Genomic DNA, 22,261 nt, shown 5'->3' on the forward strand with positions numbered 1-22,261 from the left:
GAGCTTTAGTGACTTTTAGAATCCCATCATATAGATCCACAGGGTTTGCCTATTTTGCTCTACTGTTGGACACACAGAGGGCTTCCACTTCCCCACGCTACAAATGCTATGATATGTCGTGTGTGTTAGCGCACTCAGTCGTATCCGACTCTGAGACCCCATCGTCTGCCAGGCTTCTCTGTCCATGGAATTTTCTAAGCAAGAACACTGGGGTGGGTTGCCGTTTCCTACTCCAGGGGATCTTCCCGACATAAGGATCGAACTCGTAAAAACTCTCAGCAAATTAAGTGTAGAAGAAACGTGCGTGCGCGTTAGGTCCTGTCAGTTGTCTGACTCTCCGCAACCCCATGGACTGTAGCCCAACAGGCTCCTCTGTCATGCGGTTCTCCAGGCAAGAATACTGGAGAAGGTTGCCATTTCCTACTCCAGGGGATTTTCCGGGTCCTTTACCACCAGCGCCACCTGGCAAGTGCATTTTTTCGCCACTCCCTGAAGGCTTCTTCCATGACGGTGACGGTCCTGGCCGTCGTCTGGGATCCTGTGACTTACCTTACAGCTGTGAGGGGGTGGGGACCTGGGCCTGTGGGCCACGTTTCTCTCCTGGGGGCCAGACTGTTCCCAGAGGGCAGGTGCTTGCTCTGAGATGCCAGGAGGGGTGGCCTGTGATGCGGCAGTTAAGTCTGTCCACGTCTGGGTTCAGCCTTAGGAAGTCTATTGAGGGTGCACATCTAAGGCTTATTCTCTGTGTCCCAGCTGCCTTTTCTAAAAGTTTATTTTTAAATTGAAGGATAATTGCTTTCCAGAATTGTGTTGGTTTCTGCCAAACATCAAGATGAATCAGCCATAGATATGTACCTGTCCCCTTCCTCTTGAACGTCCCACCTCTCTCCTCATTCCACCCCCTAGGTTGTTACAGAATTGGGTTTGAGTTCCCTGAGTCACACCCAGCTGACGTTTTGATTCTTATATATCTGTGTTCTCTTATGCTTTTCCCCTTCCTATAAATTTCAGAATTGGGCATTTTTGGAGTCAAAGTTGAGTATATCTTAGGTCTTCTGATACACATTTTCATATTCTTCTCTAGAAAGTTTGACCAATATTGACTCCAACAAACAGAGTTTAGAGTTTCATTGCCTTAAATTTTCCTCCCAAAGATCTGTAACTACTCCAGTGTCCTGGCCTGGAGAATTCCATGGACTGTATAGCCCACGGGGTTGCAAAGAGTCAGACACGACTGAGCGACTTCACTTTCACTTTTCATGTGTGCGTGTGTGTGTGTATACATACACACATATATATATGTAGAATAGGGTGAGGTTATCGATATATACCTATATTTTACATCCAAAATATTATATGTATTATTTATGGAGCACGGTTACAGATATATATCTACCTTTAATATGTGAAACATATTATATGCTAAATTTATATTAATATTAAATATAATTATGCATAAATATAAATTATATCAAATATATATGAAATGTGATTTACCCAGAATAAATATTGGAAATGGAAGGGGAGAGTTGTGATATAACATCATTGATCTAGTTCTGAACCTTCTGGGAGCTTCATATGGAATAATTTTTGTCACATGTATGGATGAATGTATTTGTGTGTGTGTGTGTATGTTTATCGGAGGAGGCACTGGCACCCCACTCCAGTACTCTTGCCTGGAAAATCCCATGGATGGAGGAGCCTGGTGGGCTGCAGTCCATGGGGTCGCTAAGAGTTGGACATGACTGAGCAACTTCACTTTCACTTTCCACTTTCATGCACTGGAGAAGGAAATGGCAACCCACTCCCGTGTTCTTGCCTGGAGAATCCCAGGGATGGGGAAGCCTGGTGGGCTGTCATCTATGGGGTCGCACTGAGTTGGACACGACTGAAGCAACTTAGCAGCAGCAGTGTTTATAATAGGTGATTTGAAAAGGAGTACTTGGTATAAGATATAAAAAATTTTTTTTAAGATTTCCCTTATAGAATAAAAGACTGTGTCAGTTAAACAATCAAAAAAAGATCAGAATGACCTTCCAATATATCAGCCAGGGGCCCCTTTTCCCTCACCCTACATTTAAATGCTGTCTCACCATCATGGTCATGAAAAACCAGATTTCTTTCATGGGTCACAGACGTTGAGACTCCAGCGATATGCATCATTTATTTTACATTGTGGTTTCCATATTTTAACCAGTAATATGGTAGGGTCGAAAATACCCACTTTTTTTGGGCATAGATTTCAAACGATGTGAAAAAAGCAATTCCAGCCATCCTTTGGGGACGTTTGATAGAAGCTCAGTCCACCTTCTCTTAGTACTGTGTGAAGTTGGCTGTGATGTGCTCATGGTTGAAGGGTATGTAGTCAGCGACTCCTGGAAACAGGGAGAGAACAACCGGAAGTGACCGCGGTGCCCGTGGCCACGCCCCCTCCCGCAGGGTCCACCCGTTACATTGGTTGCCAGTGGGCCGCTGAGTCGCTTCAGTCGTGTCCGACTCTTTGTGACCCCATGGACTGTATGTAGCCCACCAGGCTCCTTGGTCCATGGATTCTCCAGGCAAGAACACTGGAGTGGGTTGCCATTTCCTTCTCCAGGGGACCTTCCCCACCCAGGGACGGGCCGGAAACTGTCTCTTACGTCTCCTGCATTGGCAGGCGGGTTCTTTACCACTAGCGCCACCTGGGAAGCCCGTTAAATTGGTTAGGGTTAGGGGAAGCTGAGCGCCGAAGAACTGATGCTTTTGAACTGTGGTGTTGGAGAAGACTCTTGAGAGTCCCTTGGACTGCAGGGAGATCCAACCAGTCCATTCTGAAGGAGATCAGTCCTGGGATTTCTTTGGAGGCAATGATGCTAAAGCTGAAACTCCAGTACTTTGGCCACCTCATGCGAAGAGTTGACTCATTGGAAAAGACTCTGATGCTGGGAGGGATTGGGGGCAGGAGGAGAAGGGGACGCCAGAGGATGAGATGGCTGGATGGCATCACCGACTCGATGGACATGAGTTTGAGTGAACTCCGGGAGATGGTGATGGACAGGGAGGCCTGGCATGCTGCGATTCATGGGGTCACAAAGAGTCGGACACGACTGAGTGACTGAACTGAACTGAACTGAACTGAGGGGAACAAGATCGAGTTGACTAGTATGAAGGAAGCATGGAGTTGAGACTTTGCGGTCTTTTTCTCAGGCTCTCAGCTGCCATGTGGAGCAAATCTTTGGCCAAGCCCTTAGACTGTGCCAGCCTCCTTCCCTCCTATACACAATTGGACTACTAGTATTTATGCTGAATTATTTCCAGGATTAGAAATAATGACTGCCAAGTGCCTAATACAATATCTAACACATAATAAACGTGCAGGAAAGTTGTTACTATTAAAATGGCGTACATAAGCCAAATTTAGAGCATTCAAGTTGGGAACTCATACATTTTGGAGGACTTAAGGAAGGGCCGTTGGTTGAGAATTTTGTCTTTCTGGGCAGGGAACACACAGATTATGACGTAATTGATGATTAAGTTTGAAGTAACCAGGCGTCAGAAAGCTTGACAATTCCAGGCCCAAATCGTTTTGGATCTCGGAGGACATTTTTCCTCCCAAGAGAAGAAAAGTAACTAGCAGACAGGAGAACAAGCCTGACTTAAGTTTTGAGGGCAATTAATGAGATGAAAATTGTAAGAGAAATAACGACAATAGTGATATGCATTTTTGAACAAATGCCATTGAACTTACTCATTTCTAATCCTCACAATAACCTAAAGGGTAATGCTATTTCCAATTGACAGCTGTGGACACTGTGGCTCAGAGAAGAGTCATTATCTGCCTAGAGTAGCTAGAAAATAAGAAAAGGGGCTTTAGGAATTGCCTGGTGGCCCCGTGGTTAGGACTCAGTGCTCTGCCAGGGCCCAGGTTTGATCCCTGGTCAGGAAACTAAAATCCCACAAGCTGGGCTACGTGGCTAAAACAGAGAGAGAGAAGGGGTTTCAAACCAAGGCTTACGTGACTCTAAAATCTTTCTTATATGCATGGCTGCAATTCCACAAATTCTGACGGGCCAGATTTTGTTAAATTCATGACAGGTGCTAGGAAAGACATCTCTCTCGTTGTTATCTTGGACAATGAAGCATCTTGACAAAGCTTCAGTCTGACTCTGCTATGACTCTACTTACGAAGGGATGGTCACGTCTCTGTGAACATCGGGTTAACTTAACATCATCCTTAGACAAAGTAGACGAATGTTCTTTGGGGCAGATAACATTTTAGCATTTGTGCAAACACTTTGGAGATAGTTAAGGTTTTTCCTGAGTCTGAGTTTCATTCTTCGCAATTTCTCCAAGCAAGCATCCTTCATTTTGGCGATTTTAAAAAACACCACTATGAAAGAAGGTGAAAAATGGACCCTGAGGGAAGCTGTGGACTTGATTCCTGCTCCGTCACATACTACGTATGTGCCTGGGGGAAGTCTCTCTTTCTTTCTGAGATAGTTTTTTCTGCTTAAAAGGAGAGTCACTAATACCTACAGAGTTGATGTGAACAGGAAATAAAATAATGTCAGGACATTGATAGCTGTTATTTTTATCCCCCTCATCGATCTGCTCTGGCTGTGAGTTTGCTGTTCTTTCGTTTCATGCATACGTGTCTTTTAACCCCGAAGTGGCCATCTTCTTAGATCACACACTTGTTTTTTTTGTTCTTTTTTGTTTAACTCTTTCTCACATCTGCTTTTTCTTTCTTTAGCTCTTATTACTTTAGGTCAATCCACTTTCCTTCACTGAATATTTTTTTCCACTAGCTCAGAGTGGTGTTAGAATTCTTGATTTGTTTTTGTTTTTGTTTTTTCTGAGCCACATAGCATATGGGATCTTAGTTCACTGATCAGGGATCAAACTCTCGCCCCCTGTAGTGCAAGTGTGGAGTCTTAACTGCTGGACCACCAGAGACGTCCCCGGATTCTTGATTTTAAAAAAACTATTTTAAATAAGTACTCATTTGTTACCTATCTGTCTGTCTAACATCACTGTGTATCCACGATATACGTGCATATGTACACACAAAGCTGTTACATATACAACTGTTGTATACACACGTACTCTCACAATCATTTATTGACTAAATAAATGAATGAATTAAATATGGGAATGAAAGAATTTAGACTTCACACAGTGGAAAAAGTGCCTACATTCCTTTTCTTCACTCACCTTCTATTAAAGGTGTTTTGCCACTCAGGAATTGCCAATATGTCTTGTCATTAACATTTCCAGCGATATTGTTAATTGAAAAGACCTCAAGTCCCCAGGATGTCATTCTGGTTTCAAACCTGTGAGAATAATATCATACGTGATTAATGCCTCGCTCCAAGTCAGGCAATAAGAAAAGATGAAGGGCCAGAGACCTTCTAAATGCCTCAGAGATCAGAAAAAGATGGCTAAAAGATAAAGTGCAAATGGCTAATGAACGAATCTTTTACTTCACTTGGAATTAAATAAAAATATGAATGGGTTTTAAAAAACTTATCAATAAGCAGATTAAACAATGCTGATGTCCAACAATGGGCCAAAACATCAGGTGCGTGAGGGATAAATATCCAAGGTTGACCCTGGCAGTTATAAAATTCGTATTTTTCAATACTTTTCAGTGACATGGAAAAATGCTTATGCAACAATATTGAGTGAAAATGTGGGGTGCACATTGGATGAGAAATATTTATCTATCTCATGTATATATGGATCACAACTACTTGTAATACATGTGGAGAAAATACCTGTAAAATTATAAAAAATATCAACAGTGATTATGTTCTGGATAGACTATGGATGCTTTGTCTTCTTCTTTATGCTTCCCCCCCTCAAAATTTCTCCTATGTATATTTACTAATTATAGTTAGAAAAATAAAATTCAGGCAAAATTAAAGCTAAGATTGGAGAGGAAGTAAAGTATATTCAGAAGATCGTTGGCAAGTTAAGTATTCTAGAAATGCGATCTTTATCCCGACCTGTTCTACAGAAGTTGGAGAAGTTCTGGAGCTGGTCTGCCGGCCGCAGACACGTGTACTTATCCTAACCTTGGTTCCCCATCCTGAACCCTCCTCCCTCCTCCCTCCCCATACCATCCCTCTGGGTCGTCCCAGCGCACCAGCCCCAAGCATCCAGTATCGTGCATCGAACCTGGACTGCTGACTCGTTTCATACATGATATTATACATGTTTCAATGCCATTCTCCTAAATCTTCCCACCCTCTCCCTCTCCCACAGAGTCCAAAAGACTGTTCTATACATCAGCGTCTCTTTTGCTGTCTCGTATACAGGGTTATTGTTACCATCTTTCTAAATTCCATATATATGCGTTAGTATACGGTATTGATGTTTTCCTTTCTGTCTTACTTCACTCTGTATAATAGGCTCCAGTTTCATCCACCTCATTAGAACTGATTCAAATGTATTCTTTTTAATGGCTGAGTAATACTCCATTGTGTATATGTACCACAGCTTTCTTATCCATTCATCTGCTGATGGACATCTAGGTTGCTTCCATGTCCTGGCTATTATAAACAGTGCTGTGATGAACATTGGGGTACACGTGTCTCTTTCCCTTCTGGTTTCCTCAGTGTGTATGCCCAGCAGTGGGATTGCTGGATCATAAGGCAGTTCTATTTCCAGTTTTTTAAGGAATCTTCACACTGTTCTCCATAGTGGCTGTACTAGTTTGCATTCCCACCAACAGTGTAAGAGGGTTCCCTTTTCTCCACACCCTCTCCAGCATTTATTCCTGCCCTCTTTTTCTAGGACTTCTTTTATACCTCCAAAAGCTTCCTGATGATTCCGTTTCAAACTCAGACAACTGAACTTGTCTAAAGGGATTGTTTTTCTCTGAAGGATATTCTTTGTTCCTGACAGTCCCATCAACAGTTCTGAAGCTTCTTTCTCTTGCCCCTCCACGTCCAGTCCCTCACAAGCCCTGCGGCATCTTCCTTGGCCTGAGTGCGTTTCTCCTAGATAAAGTCCTCCTCACTTTGTATAACAGCTCCGTTTCTGTGGTCACGCCCTAGCTTTCCTCTTAGTCATTCATTCTCCATCCCAATTTACATTTTGCAACACTTTTCTTTCTCAAAAACTTGCAATGCTTCACCGCAAGCTGAAGTCCCATTTCCTCAGCCTGGGACTTCAGGCTGTCTGTGTATCACTCAGTCTATCCCTTCAGACACCGTTCACTTAGTTCAATCCTGAATTCTGTCCCTAGTCAAGCTGGTTTATTCATTGACCCTAAATTCCTTGCTCAGTTCTCTCTCAAATGCTTTGTCCTCCTCTAAGAGTTAGAGGAATTTATACCCAACACTTGTTAACTCTGGGCTGATAAAATCCCCTCTTCTTGGAATACCATCCTTTCATATCTTGCTGTATGAGGCCTCTTCTTTGAGGCAATCCAAAAGCCACGAGACTTCCTTGACTCTTCTAATCCACTCTGTGCTCTCTCTCCTTTGAATTCCTGTTTTGAAAACTCCATCATCATCTATTTAATTTTTATGAGGGCCTTGCCTCCTTACCAGATCGCAGGCACCTCGAGGGGCTATTCGATAAAGATGGGTTACTTTATAAGAAGGGAAAAAAGCAAGAACACGAAGGAAGGAGAGAGAGAGAGAATGGGAATTCAGACTGAACTTGGAAGGAGCGGCGAACGTCACTGGAGCACTCACTTGAACTTGGGGTTTCGGCGCTGTGCTTCCTCTAGGACAACAAGCAGCACGGATCCTTTCTTCACACTAACACTGATGGTCACGTTGAAGAGCAGCTCTACGCCCCTCAGCTGGTTACTTATGGTGTAGACGACAGTGATGTTGGAGGCTGAGGTGGGAACAGGGCTGGGAAAGTTGGGCTGAGTTGGTTGTACCTCTTGATCTGCAAAGACCACAGGGGTCAAACTCATTGAAGATTATGGAGTTCACAGTCTAGGTGCAAAATCTCTCTTATCGGCAGAGCATCCCAGAAAGGCTTTCAAGAAATAACAATGATTCTGTGCCCCTTGTGGAATGTTCTGAGAAACTGGTGTGATCTATGAAGCTGTTTCCCATCCGAGAGAAATGGCCACAGCTGAAGAACCAACAGCTCCCTTAATAAAGAACATTTCTTTTGTTAAAAGGATTTTTAAGCTAAAGGGAGGATTGTGAGCCCTAAGTCACATATTGTACCTGGCACTCCATGTTCACTTGGGGCTTTTTGTTAACCCGAAGAATCTGGAAGCAAAGGTAATATGTTTCAGACCATTTAACAGAATACCTGGGTAACCAGTGTGGAGTCCTAGGAAGGACTCTCTGGCCACCTTGTTCAAGTTGGGAAATCTTCGGTAAGCAGCCTAAGGAGTTAGGTGAGTGTGGCTGTGTTTGGTACGATTGGGACTGGATTGCTTAACTGTGGTCTCTGTAGATTCTGTAATTAGGCTGACAAGGAGCTTGCTAATCACTGTTGTACCAGGAAGTCCATGCAATGTAAGAAGAACCATATTTTATGTTAGTATGTGATTAGAAAGAAATATATAATATCTCTGGGTCAGGTTTTCACCCCATCCCTGTGGTGCGCTGTGAGCATATTTTTATATCTCTAAGCCTTGACTGTAAAGTCAACTTTGTTCTTCTCCTGAGCTTCCCAGGCAAACTCAATGATTGACCAGACTTTCTTTGCTTTTGCACCGTGTGGTGCTTCTATTTCTACTCAATACTTCTTTCTTTTTAAAGATTTTTTTTTAAATGTGGACAATTGTTTAAAGGTTTTGCTGAATTTGTTACAATTTTGCTTTCATTTTATGTTTTTTTGGCTGCTAGGTGTGAAGGACAGGGAAGCCTGGCATGCTACAGCCCATAGGGTTGCAAAGAATTGGACACGACTGAGTGACTGAACACATATGGGGTCTTAGTCCCTTAATCAGAGATTGACCCTTCACGCCCTTCATTGGCAGATGGAATCATAACCACTGGAGTGCCAGGAAGTCCCTACTTAATATTTATTTCACTCTTCCAAGTACTGTAGTTATGTCTACATTTTATCTCCTGGCTTTGTAAACAGCAGATATGATAAGATGTTGCATCGTGTTTGGTGCACTTGTCAAATGGATGAAGGAAGTCATGTTAATTTGTTAGGACCATGGACCTTCTCTCCACCAGCCATCCCACAAAATGCCTTCCTGTAGCAGGTGCTCAATAAACCGGTGCTGAATGAAGTGGACATGGGCCTGAATTCCAAGGGAGGACGGCATGGCTGCATGCTGACACACAGCTCTGGGGGACTGGACGTCAGCTGTGGCTCTGCCCGCCTGGAAGTCACAGGTGTAACAAGCCCTTATGCCATTCACAATTGGTCCACATAGGTCCACCTGTCATTCCTGGCATAAGACACCACTTTATAGGGAGAGACAGATGTTCAGAGTCCTTACCAGGGCTGCAAGACACTTGGGGCACATCTAGGTAGGTCTTGCCTTTCAGTGAAGGGAGGATTTGGGCAATGGACATGGAGTTTTGGAATTTCCCCTCCTTGATCTCGTCCAGTACAGTATCCATGGTCTGCTGGCAATCCCACTGCTTGTTAGGTCTCTCAGGTGTCACGGAGAGAGCCTGGGGCCAGGGGGAAGAGACACACACACACACACACAGGTTAGGCGTAGCTGAGAGTTGGCCGTTTTAAGTCCTGTAAGGGTTAGACTCGATCACTAATCTTTGTGATCAACCAGAGGTTCCAGACAACGTCTGTCTCATTCACAGCTACGTCCCCACTGCTTAGTGCAGTGTCTGTCACATAGCAGTCGCTCAATAAATATCTGAGCTACACTAAGACTGAGGCTTCCCAGGTGGCTCAAAGGTAAAAAAATCTGCCTGCCTATGCAGGAGAGGTAGGAGACACAGGTTCAGTTCCTGGGTCGGGAAGATCCCCTGGAGGAGGACATGGCAACCCACTCCAGTATGGAGAATCCCATGGACAGAAGAGCCTGGTGGGCTGTCGTCCATGGGGTCGCACTGAGCTGGACACGACTTCCAGGGAGTCCTTATCCAGGGAGTGCTATCAGGGCGGCTGTACTTGCTCACAGTTCTTAGATGTAGAAGTGCGAGGAGAGCTGGCAAAGCAAGCCTCTGGGGAGCTGTTGTCTAGGACAACCTGGCTGTCTCACCGTGGGAGACCTCTTCCGCTCTCTGCTCTGCACACCCTTCGGGGGACTGGCCCCTCATTTGATCACACAAGACTGCCAGCCAGAGGTTCCGTGGCCCGGGCCACAGCAGAGGATGCAGGGGAGGGGTTAATCGCCGCGTGCGTCCTCTTGGTGCCGGTGATTGGTGGACGCATGCGCCAATCAGAGTCCTTCCCTGACATACAGACACCCGGAGGGAGAAGCCTCTTCTCTTCCCTTTCCGGGTTAGTAATCACTAAGGCACTAGTGAAAGAGGAGACCGAGAAAGCTAGCCTAAAACTCAGCATTCAGAAAACTAAGATCACGGCATCCAGTCCCATCACTTCATGGCAAATAGATGGAGAGACAGTGGAAAGAGTGACAGACTTTACTTTTTTGGTCTCCAAAATCACTGCAGATGGTGACGGCAGCTATGAAATTAAAAGACGCTTACTCCTTGGAAGGAAAGTTATGACCAACCTAGACAGCATATCAAAACACAGAGACATTACCAACCTTTGCCAACAAAGGTCTGTCTAGTCAAAGATATGGTTTTTCCAGTTGTCAGGTATGGATGTGAGAGTTGGACCAGAAAGAAAGCTGAGGGCCGAAGAATTGATGCTTTTGAACTGTGGTGTTGGAGAAGACTCTTGAGAGTCCCCTGGACTTCAAGGAGATCCAAACAGTCCATCCTAAAGGAGATCAGTCCTGAATATTCACTGGAAGGACTGATGCTGAAGCTGAAACTCCAATACTTTGGCCACCTGATAAGAAGCAACTCATTGGAAAAGACCCTGATGCTGGGAAAGATTGAAGGCAGGAGGAGAAGGGGACAACAGAAGATGAGATGGTTAGATGGCATCACCAACTTGATGGACATGAGTTTGAGTAAGCTCTGGGAGTTGGTGATGGACAGGGAGGCCTGGCGTGCTGCAGTCCATGGGGTCGCAAAGAGTCGGACACGACTGAGTGAGCACTTGAACTGAACTGAACTGAAAGCTCTGGTGACCATCTTTCTCAGACATTTTGAAGAAGCAGGAGAGAAGCAGAAAAATCAAGACTGAGAGATGATGATAGAGGGATCCCTGATATCTTATTTGAGACCTTTATTCTGATTAATTCTGAAATCACCTGGATCCTCTAGTTTATGTGAAATAGTAAATCTCAGTTTTGTCTTGTTTTTTTTTTTTTTCCTTAAGCAAAAACTGTTGGAGTTTCTGTTATTTGCATAATGATCCTTGATGAATACACTGTGCAAGTCACACTACTGAGTTTTCTATCTTATGGGTAAAATAGAAACCATAGCTCCTGCCCTACCTTTGGAGTGGTCATTGGAGGTTCAGTTGGGATGCTATGCAAAAGCATTTTTTTTAATAAAAAAAATTTTTTTTTTACCAAGTCTCCTGGGATCTTTGGAGAAGGCAGTGGCACCCCACTCCAGTACTCTTGCCTGGAAAATCCCACGGATGCAGGAGCCTGGTAGGCTGCAGTCCATGGGGTCGCTAAGAGTCTGACAGGACTGAGCGACTTCACTTTCACTTTTCACTTTCATGCATTGGAGAAGGAAATGGCAACCCACTCCAGTGTTCTTGCCTTGAGAATCCCAGGGATAGGGGAGCCTGGTGGGCTGCCATCTATGGGGTTGCTAAGAGTCAGACACGGCTGAGTGACTTCACTTTCACTTTTCACTTTCATGCATTGGAGGAGGAAATGGCAGCCCACTCCAGTACTATTGCCTGGAGAATCCCAGGGATGGGGGAGCCTGGTTGGCTTCCATCTATGGCATCACACAGAGTCGGACACGACTGAAGTGACTTAGCAGCAGCAGCAACCTGGGATCTTAGTTCCCCAACCAGGGATGGGATCGGTGCCCCTGCAGTGGAAGTGCAGAGTTTTAACCACAGGCCTGTCAAGGAAGTCCCTGCAATAGCATTTTGTAATGTATGATGTGGAAGCTGTCCTTCCATCTCCCTCTCTTTAGGGTTGTACTGACCTCAGCCACCAGAGCGTGTTAATGTGCTGGGGTTGCTGACAACTGATTCACCTGAGCTTCGAATGAAAAATGGGAGATGGGAGAGGGGAGCCAGACATGGATGTGAGCTGGAGAGAACAGTGTGAGCAAACAGGCAGTTCTGACAGGCACTGTTGACCTCCGCAACCACGACAGTGGCTCTTCCCAGAGTCCACTTTACTGGGCTCTTTGGTTAAAGGCCATCAGTTAGGTTTTCCCAGCAACCACATCTTGTCCACTAGCCATGTTCCCCTCCCAGACCCCGCTAAGCAATCTGTATCCCTTTGGGATAAAACATCGCAAACACCAACTCTTTAGAAAGGAATGATGCATTAAGCAAAAAGAGAAGGGGGTGGCAGAGGATGAGATGGTGAGATAACATCACTGACTCAGTGGACACGAATTTGAACAATCTCAGGAAGATAGTGGAGGACAGAGGAGCCTGCTGCATTGCATGGTGCTGCAGTCCGTGGGGTTGCAGAGTCCGACACGACTCAGTGACCCAACAGCAACATGGATCCGTTAATTGTTAGAAGTCAGTAATAGCTTGGCAGGAGAAGTTTACCTCTCCAAGTTAAGTTCTTGCCAGAGGAACCTTGAAAGCATTGGCATGTTGATGGAAGAAAGATCAGGGATTCAGAAACAGAGGGAAGGCCCCATGAGTGCCCCTGGGAAGCAATGTGAGTGGCCTAGGTCACTTGAAGGGCAATGATAGCAAGCAGAGGTGAGTGAAGGCTGCAGAGGAAGCTTAATTCACCTTATTCCCTTGGGAGAGACCACAATTATTAAAATCCACCTTTATCTGTGATTCTTTTATATGTTTGCTATGATAGGGAAAATGAAATTCCAAGAGAGTCATTTTCGCATATTTGCCCAAGATTGTGGTCAGTCTGGGATTCAAGCTCAAGTTGTTAGAGCTTAGAAACCTTGATGCTGAAGCTCCAATACTTTGGCCACCTGAAGCGCAGAACTGACTCATTGGAAAAGACCCTGATGCTGGGAAAGACTGAAGCCAGGAGGAGAAGGGGGCAACAGAGGATGAGATGGTTGGGTGGCATCACCGACTCAATGGACATGAGTTTGAGCAAGCTCCGGGAGTTGGTGAAGGACAGGGAGGCCTGGCGTGCTGCAGTCCATGGTGTTGGACACGACTGAGAGACTGAACAGCAACAGAAACACTTGGCTTTCGACACCAGAATATTTTAGATTAGGACAAGTTTATATAGTAGATACCTGGTGATTTCAGACTTCAGATTGCCTGGGTAAGAAACTCTGGCATGATTGGATTAGGGAGAGGCGAGAAATCCACCTGGCCTTTGATATTTGGATATGAATGAGGCCCTTCCTTTTTCCAAGGAAAACTTTAATTCTTAGGTACAGCTTATCACAGTGTACCTTGCAGAACCGACAAACCAAATAAGCAAAAGCAAACACCTCTCTCTCTGGCACTAAGGACAGCAAGGCTATTTTCAGTGAGTCATGAACAGAACAGCACGGATTTCTTCCGGACTTCCTTTGTTCCACTACAAAGCTTTCTAGACCAGAGCCCTGGGAATACTCTTGTGTGATTCAGCCAGTAAAACAGTGTTCTGTTTTTACAGTAAAACAAAGTTCTCTGGCAAAATTCCACTGATCGCAACATGATGTAGAAACTGATTTCATTTTCATTTTATTCCATGGCACACTGGGGATTTTTATCCACTCTTATGTGTAACATGAAAGAACTTCTAGTCTATTTATGCCCTTTGCTGATTTTTTTAATCTTATTTTAAAAAATATTTTAAAAATTGAGATGTAACTGACATGGAACATTATATCGTTTCAGGTGTACTGTTAATTTTATGTCTGTGTATACTGTCAAATGATTGCAATCTAGTCTAGCCACCCACTGCCACACATAGTTTCACAGTTTTTATACTGTGATGAAAAGTTAAGATTCCCTCTCTTAGTAACTTTTCAATATATAATATAGTATTGTTAACTGTAGTCACCATGCGGTACACTGCATTGCTAATTTAGCACACAGAACACCAAACCATTCTGTACATCCTCCTGCACTAATCCAGAACTAAATTAGATTTAGGGCTGGCATCGTAACACCATGATTCTGTTTCTTTATTTTTTATTGATGTATAGTTGATTTATGGGCTTTCCAGATGGCCCAGCTGTTAAGGAATCTGCCTGCAATGTGGGAGACCTGGGTTAGATCCCTGGGTTGGAAAGATCCCCTGGGGAAGGGAAAGGCTACCCACTCCCGTATTATGGCCTGGAGAATTCCATGGACTGTATAGTATTATTTTAGTTTCAGGCATATAGGATAGTGCTTCAGTGTTTCTGCAGATTGTACTCCACGATAGGTTATTACCAGATAATGGCTATAAAGCCCTGTGGACACAGCACACCCTGTTGCTTATCTGTTTTATGCCTAGTAGTTTGTATCTGCTGACCCCATGCCCCTAATTTGTCCTCCCACTTCTGTCTCCCTTTTGGTAACCACAAGTTTGCTTTCTATATCTACGAGAATGTTTCTGTTTTGCATATACATTCATTGTATTATTTTTTAGATTCTACATGTAAGTGATATCGTATAGCATTTGTTTTTTTCTGCCTGTTTAATTTCACTAAGCATAATATTGTGATTCTCTGGTTCTTGGCCGTTCCGTGTTGGCAAGGTCATGATGTAGTTTTTCTATTACTCCTATAGGGCTCAGATGGTAAGGAATCTGCCTGCAATGCGGGAGAACCAGGTTTGATCCCTGGGTTGGGACGATCCCCTGGAGAAGGAAATGGCTAGCCACTTCGGTTTTTTGCCTGGAGAATCCCATGGACAGAGGAGCCTGGCAGGGGGCTCCATGGGATCCATGGGGTCACAAAGAGTCAGCCACAACTGAAGCAACTTCACTTCACTTTATAGGGCATTTTGAGATGATTTGGCTGCAGATGACCCTTTAATTTCGATTCTAGTTGGTTCTCTCTCTCCCTGCTATTTTATTGGTGTGTTTTCTATAGGAGGCTGCTGCCCTAATCAACGGAGGGAGGTGTGTGTGTGTGTGTGTGTGTGTGTGTGGTTGTATTTGGAGCTACATCAAGCAGCATCTTACAGCATCCGAGCCTGAGACTCTACCCAGGGGAACACTGCACAGACTGTAGACTGGATGACCAGATGCATCTGGCATTGCCATGTAGTAGGGATCTTTGTGAGGCTGAATTGACATCGAGAGAGTGAAACAGCTTGACAAAGATTAGATGTCTAGGCAGCTTTGACTTATTTTCATTAATCCTTTTGAATATGATCCCACATTTTTTTTGGATCACGATCCAAGGCTGATAAAAGAACATTTGATTGGCAAGATGGAATCAGAAAAGTCAATGTTATTTGAGGACTTACTCGAATAATCTTATTTTAAAAAATATACCAAACTCCTGTGCGAAGTCACTTCAGTTTTGTCCGAGACACTTGTCGACCCCATGGACCGGAGCCTGCCAGGCTCCTCTGTCCATGGGATTCTCCAGGCAAGAATACTGGAGTGGGCTGCTATGCCCTCCTCCAGGGGATCTTCCCAAGCCAGGGATCGAACCTGGGTCTCCTATGTCTCCTGCATTAGCAGGTGGGTTCTTTACCACTAGGGCCACCTGGGAATTTTTAGGAACAAACTGATCATTATTAATAGTAAATGAATACATTTCTTGGATTTATTATTTTTCCCCAAGGAAGCAAAGAGAGTTCATGTATATTTGTTTTTCTACTTTACCTGTGAAGTAGAGGGGAGTTAAGGCTTACCTGCATTTTGGGGGGAACAGGCTGTGCGGCATGCGGGGTCTATCTTCCTGACCAGGGACTGAGCCCGCCTGTCCTGCAGGACGCATTTACCTGCATCGCGAGGCCAGTGCTGTAGACGTCTCCGATGAGGCCATTGTCTCGGATCCTCGTGCTGATATCCTCCACGATCTTCTTTAGCAACTGAGCGAACAGGGCGCGGTACCCTTCCTCCGAACCTACGGGGATCCTGTTGTACATACAGGTCAGAGCCAAGGTCGCCACTGCTCCTGCGTCTGTGAATCACAGCAGAGGGTAAGACCACCCCCTCCACAGTATGAACAACCAGCATTTTACTGTTGCATTGCTGCATTCAATGGGGGCTTTCCTAGTGGCTCAGTTGGTAAAGAATCTGCCTGCAGTGCAGGAGACCCGGGCTTGAGTCCCTGGTCAGGGAGATCCCCTGGAGAAGGAAATGGCAACCCACTCTGGCAATCTTGGAATTCCATGGACAGAGGAGAGGGACAGGCTGCAGTCCATGGAATCGCAGAGTCGGACACGATGGTGGGGCTAACTTCGGTTTTTCACTTTACTGCATTCAGTAACCTCCCTGACCCTTCAGGACAGCCTGTGAGACAGGACCTCTGATTGTGTCCATTTCAGGGATGAGGGTATGGAGACTCAGAGAATTGCCCAGGGAGGCATCGCTAGTAAGGAGCAAGGACCTGAGAGTGGCTCCGCAGGACGCCAAGGCTCACGCCTCGAATGAAAGCTGACTGGCAGTGATTTCAACCCCACTTCGCATGTCCCAGCATTTATCTGTCAAAAAGTCAGTGCTTCGTGAAGTCCCAGCCGTCGTCACTTCTCAGCGAAGCCTCCTCTGTCATCCCACCCAACAGGCGCAGTCTCTTTTCTGAATTCCTCCAGCATCCGTTGTTTGTACCTGCTTTGCCCTCTCTGCCCTCTCTCCTGTTACCCTGCCGGGGAGCTCTTGGATGAGGGGGTGGGTGGGGCCTGCCTCCTCCAGGGTACCCGGTACAGGGGTCCTCGGCGGGGAGCTCTCGGATGAGGGGGCGGGTGGGGCCTGCCTCCTCCAGGGTACCCGGTACAGGGGTCCTCGGCGGGGAGCTCTAGGATGAGGGGGAAGAGGAGCCTGCCTCCTCCAGGGTACCTAGTTCAGGGATCCTTGGTGGGGAGCTCTCGGATGAGGGGGTGAGTGGGGCCTGCCTCCTCCAGGGTACCTGGTACAGGGGTCCTTGGCGGGGAGCTCTCGGATGAGGAGGTGGGTGGGGCCTGCCTCCTCCAAGGTACCTGGTACAGGGATCCTTGGTGGGGAGCTCTCGGATGAGGGGGAAGAGGAGCCTGCCTCCTCCAGGGTACCTGGTACAGGGGTCCTCAGCGGGGAGCTCTCGGATGAGGGGGAAGAGGAGCCTGCCTCCTCCAGGGTACCTGGTTCAGGGATCCTTGGTGGGGAGCTCTCGGATGAGGGGGTGGGTGGGGCCTGCCTCCTCCGGGGTACCCCATACAGGGGTCCTCAGCCCTTTCCTTCTTATTATGTGTGAACTAAATGGGCAAACTCTGGCATAGTGAGACCAGAACAAACCAGAGACTCACCAGATGGCATTTTTTTTTTCTCACTAATCTTTTCCTCTCCACCCTAATCTCCACCCCAAAGTTGCATCATCTCGCTGAGGATGACAGTGTTGGCCAAGAAGTCCCAATTTCCTGAACCGGCAGAGACGCCCCAGCCATGAGAAGGTCCCTGATGAGAAGCAGAGGCCAGTCTGTGTTTGACCCACAGGGAAGATACCTGAGCAAATATTGACCTGAGTGTTGGTCTAGTAGGGACTAAAATGAGAGAGGTCGCTGAAGTTGCATATTTAAGGGGTGAAAATGTGAGCTGATGCTGTTGCTTAGACAGTGGCAGAGGAGAAAAGGTGACCACAAATGAGGGACCTCACAGAGGGCATCATGCCGAGAAGGGGTCATTATGTGTGATGGGGTGGAGGAGAGAGTGTCCATTCACAGATAGCCTCGCAGGATGCAGGAAGAAGAAGGTTCCAGTGCCTCCTTGAAAGAGAGCATCATGGCTTTAAGGTTCAGAGAGGAGCTGTTTAATATCAAGAGAATGTTTGGACGTTGTGAGGAGAAGCACTGAGAAGAATAGAGTGTGGACGCATCAGTTTAGTTCAGTTCAGTCGCTCAGTCGTGTCCAGCTCTCTGCGACTCCATAAACCTCAGCACGCCAGGACTCCCTGTCCAGCAACTCCTGGAGTTCAGTAGGGATTAAAGAGGAGGCTCAGGGTGGGGCTGAGTCTAGACGTTGGTTTAATAATTTAACTGCTGTTTGGGAACGACTCGTGACTTGGATGACATGTTTATTGGTTCCAGTGGAGATTCTGGAACTGCCAGGCACGTCAAGGTTTGTCCTGGTTTTCTGTTTTCCTTTTCTCTTTCATGTGTACCTTACGTTTCATTTATCCCTCGCACATCCACCAAATGTCTGCCCAGCATCTCTCCCTGCTGGCATCTTCCTGGCCCTCCCCTCCTCCGTGGAAAGCACCCCCTGCCATGGTCCCCCCAGCTCTACCCGTCAGTGACCTTGGTGTTCCAGGCTCAGGGCAGCGTTTGAAACCAGTGACTTACCCACGTCAAAGGGAGAGGAGCTGGCCAGCAGGGTCTTGGCGAAGCGGGCTGCTACGGGTAAGGTCGTCTCTGGGTGGTTCTGGCACAGCGCCAGGATGGCCAGGCTGGGCCCATAGAAGGTGGAAGCGTAGGAACCGAGGCCTTGAGAGGGACAGGAGCCTGCGTAAGACTAACGTTCACCGTAAGAAAGACATTTGTGGAAAAGGAAAAGCCAGACCTTGGAAATGGACATGGCTAGAAACCCTGTCCAAGAAGAAAGATACTGTATTGGCAAGAGACAACTTCCTGCCTCTCAGAACAAGAATGGCATCTGGCAGGGGAACGGAATCAAGGGAGGCTGCTGTCTCCAGGGGAGGGCGTGCAGTCGTGTCCTCCCGGAGGGCGGTCTTTTCCAGTTTGTTGGACCAGAAGTGGAGATCTCATGTGGGGATTATCAGAGTGACCTGAGTGGAGGAACACCGGCTCTCTTCCCTCCACCTCCACCCTCCCCTCCTTCTCTTTACAGATTTAGAATTCTCAGGAAGGGCCATTTGCCTCACTTCCCCACTCCCTTCTGATGAGGTCTTACTGGAAGGTGTCCAGTTCTCCATTTGGGTCCGTCCACCCTCCCCTCCTTCTCTTTACAGATTTAGAATTCTCAGGAAGGGCCATTTGCCTCACTTCCCCACTCCCTTCTGATGAGGTCTTACTGGAAGGTGTCCAGTTCTCCATTTGGGTCCGCAGAGTTGACACTTTGTCCCCAGGGTCTCGGCAGGAGGAGGTGAGGGCCATGATGGTGAGGCCGAGCTGACCAGCAGTCAGGTCTGTGGAGGAGAGAACAGTACTGTTAAACAAAGGCATTCTCAGAGCGGAGAGCTCCAGCGGTCAGGCTGAGCTCTCTGCTTCTTTCCAGATCATTTTGATTTTTTAAAAATAATGAAATCAGATAGTTTTTTGACCTTTCTTAAGGAAAGAAGTGTGGGAAGACACTGCAGAAATGTTTAACCTGGTGACCTCTATGTGGTTTGACCACCTCTTTCGGATTTCCTGGTATCTGTTTAGAAAAGCAGCAAGAATACCCCTGCAAGTTCGTATGGAAACATGTCTAGTTACAAGACACTTTTAACTCTACTCAGGTTTCTCTAACTTGGACCTCAGGCAACTCCTGTGAGGCAGGCAGAACAGAGATTTTATTGCTTTTGTTACTATTGCTGTTCCTGTTTAACGTATCTATTCTTTCTGGTCATGCCATATGGAATGTGGGGTCTTCAGTTCTTCCCCAACCGGGGATTGAACTTGCATCATCTTGCATTGGAAGTGTGGAGTCTTAACCACTGCACCGTCAAGGAAATCCTGCTATTAGTGTTATCGTTACTCGAGTGACCTGCATTTTGTGAATGACAGAGGTGAGGCTGGTGGGAATCTGTGAGCCCATCAGGGTCACAGAGTTAGTAGGTGGCGGAGTCAGACCCGGAAGCCTGCTCATTTACATTTAGTCTAGAGCTGTTTCTGCTTTACTGCCCTCCTATGTGAATGCACCGACCCGAGGTTCCGTCCTTCCAGGGATGCAGGGAAAGCTGTTTGGTGACTCAGGCACCATCACAGGTAGCGCTGGGGTGGAGGGACTTGGGGAGGGGGTCTGGGAGTGGAGACTCAGGGAGCCCGCTGAGGGGCTCTGGTTTCTCACCGGCTGTGTCACTGGCCATGAGATCGAAAGTCAGGAGCTTCTGGGCCTCCACGTTGTAGGCTCCTGCCAGGTTCATGGCGATCAGGACACTGGGATTTGGGGAGGTGGAGTTGATCACCGAGTTCTCCATGATCACTTGGATGCCATCGACCCAGGGCTGCTCTGCTGAGGGAACAGCTGCGAAGGGCAAAGCCATTTACCAAACCCTTCATCCTCACGCTCTCTTCTCAGAAATGTTTGCATCTCTTAGCTTTGGTATCCTTGGGGATGCCCCCGTTAGGGGTGATTATTAAAGAGAAATGGAGAAAACGCTCAGGTTTCCTTTTGAGGCCAGTTAGTCACTGCACGCATGCTCAGTCACGCAGTCGTGTCTGACTCTTGTGACCCCATGGCCTGTAGCCCGCCAGGCTCCTCTGTCCATGGGATTCTCTAGGCAAGAAGACTGGTGTGGGCAGCCATGTCCTCCTCCAGGGGATCTTCCCGACCCAGGGATCGAACCTGGGTTTCTTGCATTGCAGGCGGATTCTTTACCATCTGAGCCCCCGGGGAACCCCAGTTAGTCCCTACATCTTTCCAAAGAACTCTGATCTTTAAGAAAGTGATTTTTTACTTAGCAACATCAAACGCTGTGGCTCACAGACATTTCATGCTAGTTCTAGCATGTTCCCAGAGATCACTGATTGCCCTGCATCCATCTTTTTCTCACTTTTGCATGAGATGTAAGAAGGATCTGGGCTACGACCTATCCTCAGCAGGTACCCAACCTTCTCCCCACCAGGGCCACATGGTCAGCACAGTCACTGAGGGTCTCCCCCCGAATCATCAACCATCATTCCCGCAACAGTATTTCAATCTCTCTTAATGTAAAGTGCAGAGACTTGCCTCTCCAAGAACTCGCGCCATTAAGTCAGGAGCGATGAACCGTACAGACTCGCGCCCTGTAAGGGGCCCCGTCACGGCTGCCACTCTCAGGCCCTCTCTCGTCAGTAGACGCCAGCGTCTGAGCTTTCTGCCTGGCCCCAGGGTAACCGCTTCCTTGACCTCCTTGGAAAAAATGCCCTACTCACAGCATGAGCTTCGGGTCTGGGTGCTGGTCCTCGTCGCAGCCCAGAGAAGGGTCAGGAGCTGGAGGGCAGCTCGGGCCATGCCTCTGTCTCCTGGTGTGTCCCGTCCCCTGTTCCCGAGTCCCGACGTGTGCAGGCTTCGTGTTTCCCTGCTTCCCCTTATATATGCGGCTCTTTGTAAAGCAGTCTGCCTGCTCCCCATCCCAGCCACTCCTAAGCGCTTATCCTGATTTCCATTTGCTCACGCAAGCTTGCCTACTCCCAAGCCTCCAAGGCATCTGAAGGTCATGTCTCGGCAGCACGGTCAGAGGAGACACTCGGGACTTCGTATGCGATGAAGGCCAAGTGTCCTTTACTAAAGTCCCGGGAGGCTGGCTAGTGTGCGAGTCTCAAGGGGACTTTCTCCTAAGCCTTTTCTTCCCCAGAAACCTCTTGGCTATTTTTCAGCAACCACGTCATTGAGGTTGGGGTGGTTCCTAAGGCCCCGCCTCACAGTTCATGGGGTTCTCACAGCAAGAACACTGGAGTGGTTAGACATTCCCTCCTCCAGTGGATCAGATTTTGTCAGAACTCTCCTCTATCACCCGTCCGTCTTGGGTGGCGCTGCACAGCGTGGCTTCACTGAGTTACGCAAGCCCCTTCTTCACAAGGGGGCAGTAATCCACGGAGGGGAAACCTGGGCAAACTCCGGGAGGTGGTCAGGGACAGGAGGCCTGGTGCGCTGCAGTCCACGGGGTTGCAAAGAGTCGGACACGACTTGGTGATGAACAGCAACACCCCACTTACAGTCGGAGGCGCTTGTTTTACGAGAAGTGCTCTGAGGCCCTCAGGTAGCATCGGCCAGGTGTGGGCTGGCTTTATGCAGTGAACTAGGCCGTCACGACTTGGGTTCCAGCCCATGGGCAAACAACAGACTGCAGTTCCCCAGAATTTTTTATTTTTTAATTTCTCTTTCCTACTGAGGGAAGAAAGCAGT

General features: G+C 47.1%; 1 protein-coding gene across 1 annotated transcript; it reads right to left on the bottom strand.

Moving 5' to 3' along the window:
* Positions 1-2,150: 2,150 nt before the first annotated feature.
* CBLIF (cobalamin binding intrinsic factor) lies at positions 2,151-21,382 on the bottom strand. The gene is made up of 9 exons (XM_019974152.2): positions 21,289-21,382; positions 20,222-20,398; positions 19,245-19,358; positions 18,556-18,696; positions 16,024-16,205; positions 9,416-9,593; positions 7,686-7,887; positions 5,194-5,312; positions 2,151-2,375 (listed from the first exon to the last, which is right to left on the bottom strand). Exons 1-9 carry the CDS (start codon positions 21,365-21,367, stop codon positions 2,314-2,316), a joined length of 1,254 nt encoding a protein of 417 aa, XP_019829711.2. The 5' UTR covers positions 21,368-21,382; the 3' UTR covers positions 2,151-2,313.
* Positions 21,383-22,261: the final 879 nt, after the last annotated feature.

The sequence above is a fragment of the Bos indicus genome, chromosome 15 (genome assembly GCF_029378745.1).
Source record: "Bos indicus isolate NIAB-ARS_2022 breed Sahiwal x Tharparkar chromosome 15, NIAB-ARS_B.indTharparkar_mat_pri_1.0, whole genome shotgun sequence".
Taxonomy (NCBI): Eukaryota; Metazoa; Chordata; class Mammalia; order Artiodactyla; family Bovidae; genus Bos; species Bos indicus.